This window comes from Lepus europaeus, chromosome 3 (genome assembly GCF_033115175.1).
Source record: "Lepus europaeus isolate LE1 chromosome 3, mLepTim1.pri, whole genome shotgun sequence".
In the NCBI taxonomy this organism is placed as follows: domain Eukaryota; kingdom Metazoa; phylum Chordata; class Mammalia; order Lagomorpha; family Leporidae; genus Lepus; species Lepus europaeus.
Window position 1 is genome coordinate 13171806 of NC_084829.1, and position 15510 is coordinate 13187315.

Consider the following 15510-nt stretch of genomic DNA (forward strand, 5'->3'; position numbering starts at 1 on the left):
CACAGAGAGAAGGAGAGGCAGAGAGAGAGAGAGAGAGGTCTTCCATCCACTGGTTTACTCCCCAATTGGCTGCAACGGTCAGAGCTGCACCTATCGGAAGCCAGGAGCCAGGAGCTTCTTCTGGGTCTCCCACGTGGGTGCAGGGGAGCAAGGACTTGGGCCATCTTCTACTGCTTTCCCAGGCCATAGCAGAGAGCTGGATCGGAAGAGGAACAGCCAGAAAGAACTAGAACCGGTGCCCATAGGGAATGCTGGTGCTTCAGACCAGGGCTTAACCCACTGCGCCACAGCGCCAGCCCCAGAGTCTATTTTTTTTGTTTGTTTGTTTTGTTTTCTAATCAACAATCACCCTTCAAGGGCACCTTAAGATTCTAAGCTTAATAGGCTAAAAACAGAACCAGAACTTTCTCAATGTCTGATCCGTGATCAACTTTCCATTGCTGGGGAGAAAGAAAAGCCGAAAGGTGAACCGTTAGTCCTGAAATGCGAAATCAGCTAAAGTGCCTTCCTCCTCTCTCGGGCCGTGCACCTGCGGGCGTCTCTAGTGTGCCTCTCTTGACGTGTGTGTGGGTCCCTGGGTGGGTTACTCATGGGAGCAGCCCTCCCGCACAGGATCTACGGCTTCTGACTTGACGCCTAATGCAAAGAGGTTGCAAACCTCCTGGGAGCTACTCGGGTTTGAAAACCCAGCTGAGCAAGGGTGAGGTTCCTACCAAGAGCCTTCCCTAAGGTGAAAACTCCTGAGAGCTGACAGGCGACAGGCAGGTCCCTTGTGGTTGGGTTTTTGTGTTTTTGGTTTTTTTTTTTTTTCTGTCATTTGCTTGTACTGAGTTCAACCTGGGGGCGGTGGCCACCAAGGGGGCGTTTCCAAAGCTTGTTCCCACGGCTCTGTTCCTTCTTGGCCTGGCCAAGGAGCTGCCAATTGGGGAGCTGCCTACCCCGATCCAAACAGGTTGCACACACACCTCCCACAGCGCTTTTCAAAAGTCTCTTTGTCTTCGCCATGGGTTCTTATTTTTGCCTACCTTCTATTTTTTTTTATTATGACATCTGTAGAAGAAATGTCTGCTAGGGTGAGGAGCCATGCTCTGAGGAGTCGTCCTCTCACTGGTTTTCTGGGCCTTAAATAAGCACAGGAGGACAGGATGCAGGGGCCCCACAGAGTCTGGGCTGGGTTTCCGGCCCGCCCCCCACCCCACCCCCCGCCTGAGCCCACCAGCAGCCTTGCTCTGTGCTGCAGCCAATGAGAGCCTGTGCACACGTGACCACATAATGAGCACACTCTGGGGGTGGGGGGGGGCGCCCCGGCAATGCCATCACCGGCCTCTGCTGGCTGCCCTCCCCACTTGCCTGATGCAGTTGTCTTAGCGCACTCTGCCTGAGAGTCCATGACACTGGGTTTGTAAATGGCTCGGAAGTAAAGTGTAGGCTCCACCGGTGGTAGCCGAGGCCCCGCCCCTCAGAGGGACCCAGGAGACACGCGTAGATGAAGGCGCCACGCCCGGTCGCCTCTGAGGGCTGCCGACCTTCATGGCTCAGAAGGGGGCCTGTCAGGTCAGGAGTCTGAGGTCTATCTGTCACCAGTAAGGAGAAGGTGGGCCAGCCCCAAGCCAACCATGAGGGCAGAAGCCAGAGAGCGGCACTGCACGTCCAACTCGATGGCTGTGTTGGGTGGGACCAGTCGCTGTACCCCCCAGTGCTTCCCTGTGGTCATTAACAAGCCAGGAGTGGGAGGCAGGGTGGACCCCACTGTGCTGGGCTTCTGCACCTGCTACCCACGTGCCCTCGAGCCGCCGCCAGGGCGGTTGACCAGCTGTGTCCCTCCCGTGCCTCTGCCACCTGCAAATGTGGCCGACTGGGCTCTTCCTGTTCTTGCTGTCTCCCACTTCATTCCCTACTAGGCCCATTCATGCTAAGTTGTTAATGGCTGACTAGTTCCATGGGTTTTTATCCCTGAGAAATGTGCCTTTTTTTACAAATGCCACTGAGGTCTCCTGTCTTTGGGTCTTGCTGTCCACTGCCCAATTTATCTCTGAAAGATTAATTCATACTAAAATATTGCTGATGGACAAGTTGAACTGGTTTTTGTCTAAGAGAAATTTGAGTTTATGAAGACTACCCCAGTAAGGGAGAAAGGATGGTTAAACTCCAAGGAAGGCGCTCTCACGGTGGAATATTCAGGCCCTGGGGCCACCTCGGGGGGGGACCCTGTCCCAAGCAGGATGTGGACATTTCCTAGGCTGCTCTGTACAAAGTCCTGACTGGGGGACACAGTCTGGGCAGTGCAATTGTGACCCTGGGGGTGTCGCGTAAGGTCCCGAATTCCACTCCCCAGCTCCCACGTTTGTCGCAGTGGGAGATGTTGTCACCTTCTTCATGGGTTGGCTGTGATGGTGGTGGCTGCCCTCCCGACTGGCCAGGAAGGGAGATTGAGGCAGTGGAGCCCACAGTCGCCACCCTGTTTCTCTGCACAGGGGTTCCCCACCTGTAAAGACCTGTCCCATCCTAAGACAATCAGAAGCCACAGCTGAGTTGCCGGTGGGCACCCCTGCAGCCAGAGGATTGATTTCTCAAAGTACACCTGGGCGAGTGTGGTTTTAAGGATCATGGCGATCCCTGTTCCCCATGCCAAAATCAAGCAATGGTTTCCTTTATCCACTGCTCTTGGAGGGTGGGGTGAGAGTGCCGGGCTCCTTGGGCACTGGTCTGTCCGAGACTTTTGTTCAACACTAGCCCGGTATCCCTGTCTCCTTATAGGGACTGGTATTTCCCAGAAGGGTAGTGTTCTGCCAAGGTCACACAGCTGCCCTGGAGAAACGAACCACCTTCTCTGTCCTCCACATCTCTGCTCCCTTTCCTAGGCCCTCTTCCCTACAGCTCTTACCCAGTCTGATGAGTAAGTCACCCACATGTTAATCTGAGAACATTTAGGCTGTGCAGTCTGCTCTCCTAAGACACTCCTTACAAGTCTAAATGCAGGCCATTGTATCCCACACCCTGGCCTCACACACCTGTGGACTTCTTGGAAGATTCAAAGAATTAATGGAATCAGGGCTTGTGAAAGGTGAGCGGTTTGAAATTCCTCTTGGAGCGGCCAGCCTCGCGCTTGGCCCTGGCCCTGCCCGGTTTTTCTTGGACAGCAAATCCAGACCAGTCTTCATTCCGTTCTGCCCCATGAGTGTGCCACACATGCAGCCCCCATCACCAGGAGCCCCCTTCTGTCTCTGTGCAGCCCAAGAGGGAGTGAGGGAGGCCCATGTCCTGTTGTCAAATGCTTGTGCCCCTCCCAACAGCACTGCAGGCTCCTCACCTTGTAGCCACATTTCTCAAGCCAGGTCCCTGCCCGGGGACTCGAAGCCCTACGTGACAAAGGACAACAACCAGCAACTTGAAACAATGCAGTTAGTTTGGAAAGTGTCCCCACAGACACAAGGGTGACCCAGCAAGGGGATGCATGGGAGTTTCTCTCTTCCCCTTTTTCAAACAGGTGTTTGGCCTAGAGCCTGCCCCAGGGGTCAGAGGATGCACCTGTAGGTGACACTGTGTACCAAAATAAAAAGCATCTTAAATATTTCTTACAGCTCGAAATGAACAAGAGGAACAAGAAGAGAAAAGAGAGATCAAGAGAAGGCTGACTCGGAAGGTGAGATGAGACATGGTTCTCCGTGCCAAGAGCTGGGATGGGAGAGCCTGGGACGCTGCCCTCTCCCCCTTAGCCTTCTTGTACCAGCCTTGGTGGCCCTGCGCCTGCCTGGCTTATCACTTCCCCTCCTCGGATGCCCTGGCACCACAAGACTCCTCCAGGGGTGCCCTGGCCAACTCAGCTCGCCGACCCTTCGTCCTTTTGGCTGGGGACATTCAGTGTCACTTGGTTTTGTGGCTCCCACCTGCGCCCAAGCAACTTGACTTCCATTGCATTGTATTTTCAGTTACACTAAATACAGTTCAATACTATATACAGTTCCAAGCCCCCAGAAATTCATTATGAAAATCAGTAGTTCGAGGAGAATCTGGCTGTTTGCTATGGCTCTGGGGAACGGTGGGTCTTTGCTGTTTTCCTGAACACTGTCTTTTCACTATGAGTTAAGAACTATTTGACTGTATTAGGCTAAGTCCAAACTGAGTGACTGGATTAGCAAGATGCCCAAAAGACTGATACATCCCATGGAGATGTTTGAAAATGCGCATAGATAGAACTCATAAAACTGATCGTTTTAGGTATTTTTAACCCCCAAAATGCATGGTTTGACAAGGTCATGTACATGTGTATGACTCTTGTCCTGTAGCAAGAACCTCTTTCAGAATAGATGCCCTGCTGAGACTTTTCCTGAGTGATGTTGAACGTTTAATTGATTGATGACACACAGGATGTCATAGTATCTTCTATCTTACTGCAGTGTTTTTAAGACACTCAAATCATAGAGAGGGTTAAGAGACCCATTACGATGAGCTTTTAAAAGGTGTATTAGTGAATTTTTTGCCCTAGAATTATCAGGCAAAGGAGGAAATTCAGAGACCCTGAACTAGCCCCATGATCAAGGTGACCATTTGTATTTCTCAATACTTTTTGTTTTTCCTCAGAACGTCCCAAGCTTCTGGTGATAAGCCAAAGATCAGCCCAATTAAAAAGGGGTAGGCATGTGATCACTCACATGATCAGCAGGGTATCACCCCGCTGTGGCCTGGCACAGAGCTACGTGAGCTCACCGCAGGCCAGGGCTGACCCCTGCACATCCCTGAGACCACCTAGACTTTAGACACAGTGCATGCAGTCCCTGTGGCTGATAGCAAGAAGGATGGGAGAAACGTGTGAGCTGGTCCCAAGTGTGTCCTTGACCGTGAGACTGACGGAGGGACCAGTCGTAACCCTTCATTTCTCATACCAGGAGGCCTAGACATTCAGAAAAACATTTAAATCAGGTTGTCATCAAGGTTATTGGAGGTGATTGCTGGAACCCCACAATGTTCCCACACATTAAAATTGCTTGCTGAAAGATAATCATAGAAAAACACTTCATTTATAGAATTTTTAGCCTTAAAAAAGATTGTATGATTTTGCAGAGAAAAACCTGACTAATCGCAGAACGTGCTGATGGGCGAGGGAGGGTGTTTCTCCTCGCACCTGTCTCCCCTAGGTGGGGGTACTCCAGGGTTTCTAGTGACCCGTGACATGTAGCCTTGGGAAACCCATGGTTCCTGGACAGGGCAGCACTAACACCAGAATGTCCAGGGCAGTCTCAGGACAGCCCAGAACCAGCTCCAGGAGGAGCTCTGTGCAGTGCAGGTCAGTGGACATCGATCCCCAGAGCGTCCCTCCATTGGCCGAGAAGGAGCTGCAGAGGCGCTTCTGTCCTAGCCAGGGCTCGGGGACCTGCCACCAGTGTGGTTAGTAGCACTGTGTTAGGCTGTCGTCTCATCAGGCTCTGCTGCAGTGGTAGCAAGTTGGGGCATTTCAGCACCAGCCAGGGCATCTGGCAGCTGCGTGACACAGGGCGAAAACAGCCAGGCTGGTTCAGATTCCCTGTGTGTGTGTGTGCATGTTCCAGGCCTGAGCAGTGAGACTCGTATCTGACTACGTCTTCCATGAATGACGTTCAACAGCAGTGCAGGGCTTGGAGGGAAGATGGCTTTTAAGTAACACGGGTGGAGCATGAGTTGACAGCCTCCTAGGGTAGCTCCAGGAGTCAACCTGGTGGCCCGAAGAGATGATAGAAATGTCAGCCTCGTGGCCGGCGCCACGGCTCAACAGGCTAATCCTCCGCCTTGTGGTGCTGGCACACCAGGGTCTAGTCCCGGTTGGGGCGCCAGATTCTGTCCCGGTTGCCCCTCTTCCAGGCCAGCTCTTTGCTGTGGCCCAGGAGTGCAGTGGAGGATGGCCCAAGTGCTTGGGCCCTGCACCCCATGGGAGACCAGGAGAAGCACCTGGCTCCTGCCATCGGATCAGCGCGGTGCGGCGGCCATTGGAGGGTGAACCAACGGCAAAAGGAAGACCTTTCTCTCTGTCTCTCTCTCTCTCTGTCCACTCTGCCTGTCAAAAAAATAAAAATAAAAAATAAAAAAAAGAAATGCCAGCCTCGTGTTGCTCAGGTACACAGGACGGAGGCTCACGGGCAGAGCAGGGGATGGCTAAGAAAACAAGGACTCTCCTTTTGCTTGTCCCATTCCTCACTCCTGCGACTCTTCACCAGAGACCCATTCAAAGGACCAGTCCTGAGTATCCCGGCATCTTCTTGCTCTGTATCCATGGACCCACCTTCCACTTGAACTTCACAAGGAGGCTGTTAGAAACTCTTGCTCTGAAATCTCAGAAGCCACCAATTTTGCCATTCCTGCCATACCCAGAGCTTGCATACTGTGTGCAACAGGTGAGGGTCCTTGAAAAATCTCGTGGAATAGGGAATTAAAAGGTAGGCTTGCTCTGGTGCAGAAATTTCTTGAAATCCAGGCCTACAAGAGGTCTTCCAGGAAGTTCACAAAAATCTGTTTTATGATCACTCTATGCCTTCATTTCAAAATTTCTCTGCACCAGAATAAATTGATCTTTTAATTCCATTTTCCACAAACTTTCTGAAGGACTCTCATATACTTTTGTATATTTAAAACACAGGGGGCATGCATACATACGTGTGTGTGTGTGTGTGTGTGATGCATTAGAAACCCATCTTTTTTTGTTGTTTTTTGTTTTTTTGTTTTTTGTGTGTGATTCTTCTCCCCTCACCCTGCCCCACTCCAGGGTTTCTCTAGCACACTGTTTGTTTGTTTTTTTGTTTGTTTGACAGGCAGAGTGGATAGTGAGAAAGAGAGACAGAGAAAAAGGTCTTCCTTTTTTGCCGTTGGTTCGCCCTCCAATGGCCACTGCGGCCAGCGCATCGTGCTGATCTGAAGCCAGGAGCCAGGTGCTTCTCCTGGTCTCCCATGCGGGTGCAGGGCCCAAGCACTTGGGCCATCCTCCACTGCCTTCCCAGGCCATAGCAGAGAGCTGGCCTGGAAGAGGGGCAACCAGGATAGAATCCAGCGCCCTGACCGGGACTAGAACCCAGTGTGCCGGCGCCGCAAGGCGGAGGATTAGCCTGTTAAGCCACGGCGCCAGCAGAAACCCATCTTACAGAGAGCTAGACCCACAAGTCCAGGCAGGTCAGCATCATTGTACGAGGTTCCTGTCACCTAGCAGGACAGGACTGACCCAGGGACCCCCGGCAGGCACCCAGAGCCCTGCAGAAGGACAGGCAGATTGTAAAGACATACTGTAGTGAGATGGACAAAGGCAGACCAGCTGGCCCTCTGGCTAGGCCTGGGGCCAGGCCTCTGAGAACCCTGGAAAGACCCCTGTTCCTTCTCAAGGTCACGGTCCTTGGTCCCTCCCCTGCAGCACACTCGCTGTGTGATTCGCTCACTGCCTCTCTGGGCCTTGTTTTCGGTTGGCACTAAAGGACCTGGGTCCCTCTCGCTCCCTCCCTGCAGCTCAGTCAGAGGCCCACGGTGGAAGAACTGCGGGAACGGAAGATCCTTATCCGCTTCAGTGACTACGTGGAGGTGGCCGACGCTCAGGACTATGACCGCCGGGCAGACAAGCCGTGGACCCGCCTCACTGCTGCCGACAAAGTAAGCCCAGGGGGGCGGGGAGATGACCCTCGGCGGGCCCCTCCCACCAGGGGACCAGATGAAGCCCGCTGGTCCTTTCTGACTCTAACCCAGGCACCGTGAGGCCCCAGAGGGCCAAGGGACCTTTAAATGTATAGTCCAGGTGGGCGGGCACTTGGCCCAGCTGTTAGGACTCCGGTCGGGACCTCAGCATCCCACATCACAGCACCCCACCTCCCGAAGCCAGTTTCCTGCCAGTGTAGACCCGGGGAGGCAGCAGCGATGGTTCAGGTAACTGGGTTCCTGCCACACAGGGAGACCTGGATTCCGATCCCGGCTCCTGGCTTCAGCCTCTACTCAGCCTTGGTCATTGGTGGCATTTGAGGGGTGAACAGTAGTTGGGAGTCTCTCTCCCTCTCTCTCTTTCTCTCTTTCTGTCTCTCTCTCCCCCCACCCTACCTCTCAATTCATTTTTATAAAAATGCAGCCCGGATTAACGACCGTGCCCAGCTTGTGACTAGCAGTGGAGCCTTGGGAGGTGGGGGTGGACCAAGATGGCAGAGTCAGCCTCCCCACCCATGGTCCTCCCTGCACAGACTAGGGGGACACAGCAACCTCCTCGTGCCTTCACCCACTCCAGGGGGAGTTGGTTCCCTCACACACAGCCCAGCAGGAGGCCCCCCAGCCCGTGTTGCCTGGATCAAGGCATGGCGGGAAGCTCGGGCACAGGCCAGCTGCTGTACTTGGTGGGGCTGCAGGAGCTGGAGACGGAAAGACTGCTCCCAAAACTCTGTGCTGGGTCAGACCACGGGTCCCAATCCAGCCTCTGTAAACACAGCGTCTGTCTCCTCCCTGTACAGAAACTCGGGGTGAGCAGCCACCACCATGTGGCAGGCAGGCAGATAGACCCAGGGCCCCAGCAAGTGTGTCATCGAAATGTGAACAGACAAAAGAGCGGAGACTCTTATTCTCTCTTTAAAAAAAAATTATTTGTTTGAAAGGCAGAGTGGCAGAGAGGAAGGGAAAGCGAGAGAGATCCTCAGTCCACTGATTCACTCCCCAGATGGTTGCAACAGCCAGGGCTGGGCCAGGCCAAAGCCAAGAGCCAGGGTCTCCCACGTGGGTTCAGGGGCCCAAGCACTTGGGCCATTCTCCATTGCTCTCCCAGCTGCTTCAACCAGGAGCTGAATTGGATGTGGAGCAGCTGGGACTTGAACCTGCACCCATATGGAACTTGGCATTGAAAGCGATGACTTAACCCGCTGCTCTAACATGCCAGCCCCCATGTATGAGGTTCTCTGCAGGAAATCTCTGACAGTGAAATGCATCCCCTCAGGGTCAGTAAGGTTATAAAAGAGCTAAGGCCTTGCAAATGCAAGGGAAGGTGGCGGCTGGCCGTCTCCTCTTCTTCTTTCTGAAAATGTCCATCTTGAGACATTGCTTGCCTGTGGTTTGTTTACCTAAAGAGGAAGAGAAATTAACATTTTAAAATGGTTTTCTTTCCCCAGTCTTGTAGCCATTGCTCAAAGCATTTTTGTTATTTTATTTATTATTTGAGAAGCAGAGAGAGAAGGGGGGACAGATAGACAAACAAGAGTTCACATCTGCTGGTTCATCCCCTAGATGCTCCAAACAGCCTCAGGCCAGGGCCAAGGGTGAGGCCATGGAGCTAGGACCTCAATCCAGGTCCCGCCAGGTAGGTGACAGACACTGAATCACTTGAGCCAACCTGCTGCCTCCCGGAGTCCACATTAGCAGGAAGCTGGAGTCAGGAGCCGGATATGGAACCAGGTAATCCAACACAGGACACCTGCAGCTTACCCTCTAGGCCGGACATCCTCTCCTGAACTTAGCATTTAGATGGGTATCAGGACCCTACAGAGGAAGAAAAAGATGCTTGGGCAATATCCTATCTGGCATTGCCAACATCAGGGAATCTTAGCGCTTTCTAAAGAACAGCTCTGCCCAGGGATTTGGGCACAGTGGTTGATATGGTGCTTGGAACAGCGCATCCCATATGGGAGAGCCCGGCTCAAGTCCCAGACTCCCCTCTGTTTCCAGCTTCCTTCCTGATGCGTGCCTCGGGAGGCTCCAGGTGATGGCTTACGTAGTTGGGTCCCTGCCACACACCTGGGAGACCCTGACTGAGTTCTAGGGTCTTGGCCTTGGCCTGGCTCAGCCCTGGTTGTTGCAAGCTTTTGGGGAGTGAACCAGCTGATGATGGAGGATCTCTGTCTGTCTCTGTCTCCATCTCTTTCTCTTTGCCTTTCAAATTAAAAAAAAAAAAATTAAAGGACATTTTAGGTGATTTTTTTTTTCTTTTCCAGGAGTGTGACTTTGTGGAAGGAAAAGATAGTTCCGAATGAAATAAAGGCACCCATTTCCAGCTGCCTCTCCTGTGCCTTACGGTCTTGTCTTCCTTTCAGGCTGCCATCCGGAAGGAGCTCAATGAATTCAAAAGCACCGAGATGGAGGTTCACGAGTTGAGCAGACACTTAACAAGGTCAGCATGGAGCCCTGCACTTTCTCTTCCTTCCCTTCCCCCCTCACACTGAAACATCTGCCTCCAAGCACAGCGCCGTGGTGCCACGCCTGGGTGGGTCACAGGCGGCCTGAGTGTGTGCCGGGCGAGAAGGGAGAAGCAAGGTCAAGATGAAGTTCCTCTCTGGCTGGCAGACCAGGCTCGGACTCTGCGGCTTCCTGAAAGGCTGGGTTCTAATCCAGGCCGGCAGAAGGTCTGCTGGTTGCCAGGCTGCCAGGAGCCCCAAAGGAGCTTTTTATGAAAACGGAAGCCGAGGGGGGAAAAGAGCGTTGCCAATTAACCATCAGTCAGCAGAAGCCAACCGGGGCAAAATCCAAATCCACACGGGGCTTCCAAAGTGCGTTTGCTTCTCTTGTTCATTGTCCCAGACAGTTCTGGGTGGTGAGATTAGCGCAAATAGAGGCATGGAGTGAGTCAAGGGTGGCTTTTTTTTTTTTTAAAGATTTTTTTTTTATTTGAGAGGCAGAGTTATAGACAGAGGGAGAGACAGAGAGAAAGGTCTTCCTTCTGTTGGTTCACTCCCCAAATGGCCACCACGGCCGGCGCTGCACCGATCCGAAGCCAGGAGCCAGGTGCTTCTTCCTGGTCTCCCATGCGGGCGCAGGGCCCAAGCACTTGGGCCATCCTCCCCTACCCTCCCGGGCCACAGCAGAGAGCTGGACTGGAAGAGGAGCTGCCGGGTCCAGAACGGGCGCCCATATGGGATGCCGGCGCCGCAGGCAGAGGATTAACCCACTGCACCACGGTGCCGCCCCATCAAGGACTTCTATAAGGTCACATGGCCGCTGAGTGACAAAGCCGCTGACTTAATTCTCACGGCTGTCTCCTTTGGTGAACGTTGACAGAGATGGGACTTACTGAGTAGTTAGTGCCTGCGCTCGGAGGCTGAGCCCAGGTTGACAGCGCGGGCTGCGGCTGCCAGGGGTCTCCCATGGGGATGTGCCTAGGGGGACAGGTTGGTGACTCCCTGGCACCCCCAGGGACAGGGCCTCTTGAGGACAGACAGGTTGCATTGTCAACACCACTGCCTTTGGCAACCCCTCAGTCTGGACTTAATGCTCTGTTTCCCTAGGTTCCACCGACCTTAACAGTCGAATTCCTCTTGAGTGCTATGCTGTCTTCAAAACATAAATTTATAAGAACCATAAGTGCTGGTATTTATTCACTCCCCATTACGATGTAAATCTTCTGAACTGCCTTTTTTAAAAAAAAAAAAGAAGAAGAAGAAAAATAAAAGGAAACACAATCAGGATTCTATGTGTGCAAAAAGCAATGGGGACCACTCCACGGTCAGAGCTGCTGGCGCCACGTCTGATTCTGAAACGTGTCACACCCCCGGCGGGGCCCCCAACCGAAGACTTCCCAGCAGGTGGCACGGTCCTCATCCCCTCCGTCCATCCCGGCAGGCTCCAAGTTCACTTCCTCTCCTGTGAACCTCAAGATTGTCTCCTGAGGCCAAAGAACGCAGAGACCCGAGGAGGAGGACATGGGGCAGAAAGGTCATGACCCGGCTGACCTTCCTGACTCCGCCCAATGCATCATCTTGTAGGGGGTTCTTTGGAGGAGTGACGGGAGGGAGGGAGTGCCTCTCAAAGGTCCCTGTCCCTTTTTCTTCTTGCAACCATTGCCCGCACAGGGGATGAAAGGGCAGCGCCCTCGGGGAGGGGTCTGTGGCTTCCTAGGAGGGTGCGTGCTCTCGGCGTGCAAGGCTGGCACTGCGAGCCCAGCCTGCCCCTCCAGTCTGAGCCGAGCCATACTGCTGGAGACTGGGTCAGGAGAGGGAAGGGTCCAGGTGCCCTGCTCTGTTGCTTCAAATTGGCTTCTCTGAGTTCGGGAAGCCCAGCGTCAGGGGTGGACGGGCACACACAGCCGTCACCAAGCTCAGTCTCTGTGATTGTCCCCATGGGCATGCAGGACCGTGTGTGGCTGATGAGCCTCGTCCCCGTGCTCTGCAGGGCCAGCCCTGGTATGGCTCGGAAGCTGGTGCCTTCTAAGTGTAGGACCAGTGTATCCAGGCCAGAAACCATTGTTCTAAGTCCAGCTCTGCAGCCGTGAGGGGCTGGAACCCTACAGCCAGCCGCTGGCCTTCCATTCTCCTTTCTTGGCACTCAGGAGCATCTGGGGAGAAGCCCTAGAGTTCGGCATGTGCCAGAGTCAGGCAAACACCAGCCACGCCTGCCTGAGGCAGACCTGCCTGCCTCCGCTGCTCCAGAGAGAATCCATCTCCCGCCTCTCTCTCTCTCTCTCTCTCATCTGCCTCAGTGCACGTGAGAGTGATTAGAGATGTAGCTCTACCCGCCCCTCACCCTAGGGCCCCGGGAAGGCCGCGCTGGGTTGGTGGGGACATGGGAGGCACTGTGGCCGGGGGCAGGATGCTCCCAGTCCCTGCGAGATACCCTGCAGCAGCCCCTGGGCCGGCTTCTTTGTCTCCTAGCAGAGCTCTGCCCGGCCTCCGGAGGGGTTCCAGAGTTGCCATGACCTTCCTAGGTGCTGGCTTGCTGTTCCACCCCACCCATACACCCACACACACCCAGGATTTTTAAAAGATGCCATCTTGGCCTTCCCGTGGCACGCGGCACGTGGGGGCAGGGTACTCTTAGGGTGCACACTCATCAGTGTGGCCATGGGGTTTTTCTGCAGGCTTGGATGGCTCCCGTGGCGAGCACTGAGCCTGGAACCCGACAGACCTTGGCGGGGAGCTCAGGGCAGCCCTCAGGCAGCGCCCCCACCCCGGCGCTCTCCGTGCCGCCTGGAGCGAACTAAGATGTGTTCTTGCCTTTGAATGTTGACTCCGGATAGTTCCTGCCTATGGGGAGAAAAGGGGATGTTGTTCAGGGAAAACGTGGTCAGGATTTTAGTGGGGCTGTGAACGCAGTCTTCCCGAAAGGCTTACTGACGTTTGAATGTGCAAATGGTATGACGGAAGAGGTGGGGCTCTTCCGTTGAACTTGTCCGGGGCAGGCGGGCGAGCGCGTGGGCCAGGCGGACGTGTCCACCTGGCTCGGGCTCAGGGTCTGGTTTTCTCCAGCTGGCAGAGCTGTGCCTCCAGCAGCACACGGTGCCCTGCTGTGACAGTCGGGCCTTGCGCTGGCCGGGTGCAGGTCCTAAGGGAACGCATTCCATTGGCCTTGACTCCTCCCTCGAAGGCCCGGCGCCTCTCTGCTGGCCTCAGTTCTTGGGCTTTTAGGTTCTCCAGAAATCTAAGGCCCAGGTCCACCTCCCTGCAGCAGCCACCCAGGTTTGTCGGCCCCAGGGGCCCCAGTGCTGCCGTGTGCTTCGTGCACAGAAGCAGTGGAGCACTGTTCCCACAGAGCTCGCTTGCAAAGAGCCAGGGGTGCACCTGCCAGGTTGCTGCAAGGTCGCCCCTCCCCCCACATCGGGGCGGGCCCTTTCGAGCCCTCATTCAGTGGCTCTCACACAGGCTCAGCAACCCCATGTTCTGCAGCATGGAGGGAGGGGGGTGGGGGGCTCTGCTCCTCTTTCTTCAAACCCCCAGGTCTTCCTACATGCTTCTTTTGGGCCACGGTGTCAGGATAACGAAGCAATTTGTGTCACTTTCCAAGATGACAGCTTGACTTTAATCACGATAAAGAAAATGCAAGAGGTGGCTTGGGTAGCCCGGAAGGCATCCTTTCTCTGGAAAAGCTTCTGTTTCCTGTTAATTTGGGGTAAGCTCCCAGCTGAGCATCTTGTCATTTGGATTCACAGGTAAAGGAAACACGTGGAATGTCTTAAATCAGATGTGTCCTGCTCACAGCCAGGCACGGTCCCAAACCCCTTCCCCCAGAGAATCAACCAAATGTCTTCTTGCCAGATGCTGATATTTTTTTCCTCTCCAAAGGCCCTCCAATGGCCTGTGAAAAGTGTCAGACTTCAGCCGTTCTGGTCAGATCAGAGAAACCAAACGGCGCGAGGGTAAATGTACGAGAAGCTCCGAGTCTCTCTTTCTCCCGCTTAGGAACGTGTGTTTATATTTGCCAAATGAAACTCGTGGTGTGTTGCGGTGGTGCGTGGAGTTCCAGGCCCTCCCTGTGCACAGCTAGTGGGCAAAGACCACTTTCAATGACCCTTCCTTCCTGTCTATCTCTTCCCCAAACGGGTTGCTTCCCCGGGCGTCTGTACATAGTTTGTCTTTGTATAGGAGTGAGTGTGGTGACCGTCAGTCCCAGGCTCGAACTTAGCAAGGATGGCTGTATGAAGAAGACCCTGTATATAGAAAACAAATGAAACTGGATCTCTGTGGCCTAGGTTTTGTACATACAGAAACTGCATGGTATTTAAATTATTGTTTGTCTCTGATGATGTATGCAGTTTCTTTAAAAACAAACCAAACACAAAAAAAAAGTCTAAAAAAAAACCTTTGACTTGTGTGTTTTATCAACCGCCAACAGGAACCACCAGAAATATTCAGTTTGGCTGGGGTGTGGGGGAGGGGAGCCAGCACATCAGCAAAGTAGAATTGGTAATAACAGGGCAGCCTTGTGTGTCTGGTGTGCTGGGCGAGGGAAATACAACATATGCATGATAATACACATATGTACCTAACATACATACAGATATAATGTGTATGATATAATACATGCAATGCACATACAGTGTCCAGAAGACTTGGGGATACTAGGGCTGTTGGAACCATCTTACAAGAATATCTCAAATGTATGACCCAGCTGTGTGTCCTTCAACCATCTGGAAGTTGCACATAGGCAGCGTTGTTTGTGTTCCCTCCCTGGGGTCCTCTTGTAGCCCCGGCAGCAATGCCTGGGCAGCCTTTGGGACGTCACTGTCCTGAAGCAGGAGACCTGGACTACTTTTTAGCGTGCAGTCCTGTGCGTTCACAGATTCCATCAACCTCAACCAAGAACAGGTGAAAGGTTTGTGTCTGTCATTGTGCCCTAGGCGATACCGTCTAGCAGGTGTTTACATTGTATTAGATATTTGTAGTATTTTTGTGACTATAATGAAATGCCTGTGGCAGGTTCACTTTATAAAGAAAAGAGGTTTATTTTGGCATATGGTTTGAGAAGTGCAAAATCTAGGGGATGGCCTTTGTGCTGGTGGGGTTCCAAGGTGGCTCAGAGTGTCGGCTGGCAACAGACAGGTGTATGCATGTGGCGATCTCTATACCCCTTCTTATTAAACCAGGATTCAACCATAGGGGGCGCCACCTCCGTGACCCAAAGGCCCCACCACTGAATGCCATGGCTGGGTCCTATTTCCTCCCGTTAATGCCATTGATGTGAGGCTTGGGGGTAAGCCTGAGTTCAGGATGAAGGCGTACAACCCACTGCGGTGCTGTGAGGGAAGATTTGAAGGGCGCGGGGAGGTGTGTGAGGGTTATCTGCACATACAGCCTTGTACATGCGGGACTGCGGTGCTGTCACCCCTTG

At 53.5% G+C, this 15510-nt stretch overlaps 1 protein-coding gene across 6 annotated transcripts in view; it reads left to right on the plus strand.

The window, feature by feature from the left end:
* Positions 1-14450, plus strand: part of PHACTR1 (phosphatase and actin regulator 1) — a 586996-nt gene extending 572546 nt beyond the window's left edge. For all 6 annotated transcript variants that reach the window (XM_062184620.1, XM_062184626.1, XM_062184633.1 and 3 more), the window contains 4 exons: positions 3582-3643; positions 7462-7602; positions 10008-10084; positions 11196-14450. In XM_062184620.1, coding sequence (XP_062040604.1) covers positions 3582-3643; positions 7462-7602; positions 10008-10084; positions 11196-11211 — 296 coding nt within the window. In that variant the 3' untranslated portion in view covers positions 11212-14450. The remainder of the gene's footprint in view (positions 1-3581; positions 3644-7461; positions 7603-10007; positions 10085-11195) is intronic.
* The last annotated feature ends 1060 nt before the right edge of the window (positions 14451-15510 follow it).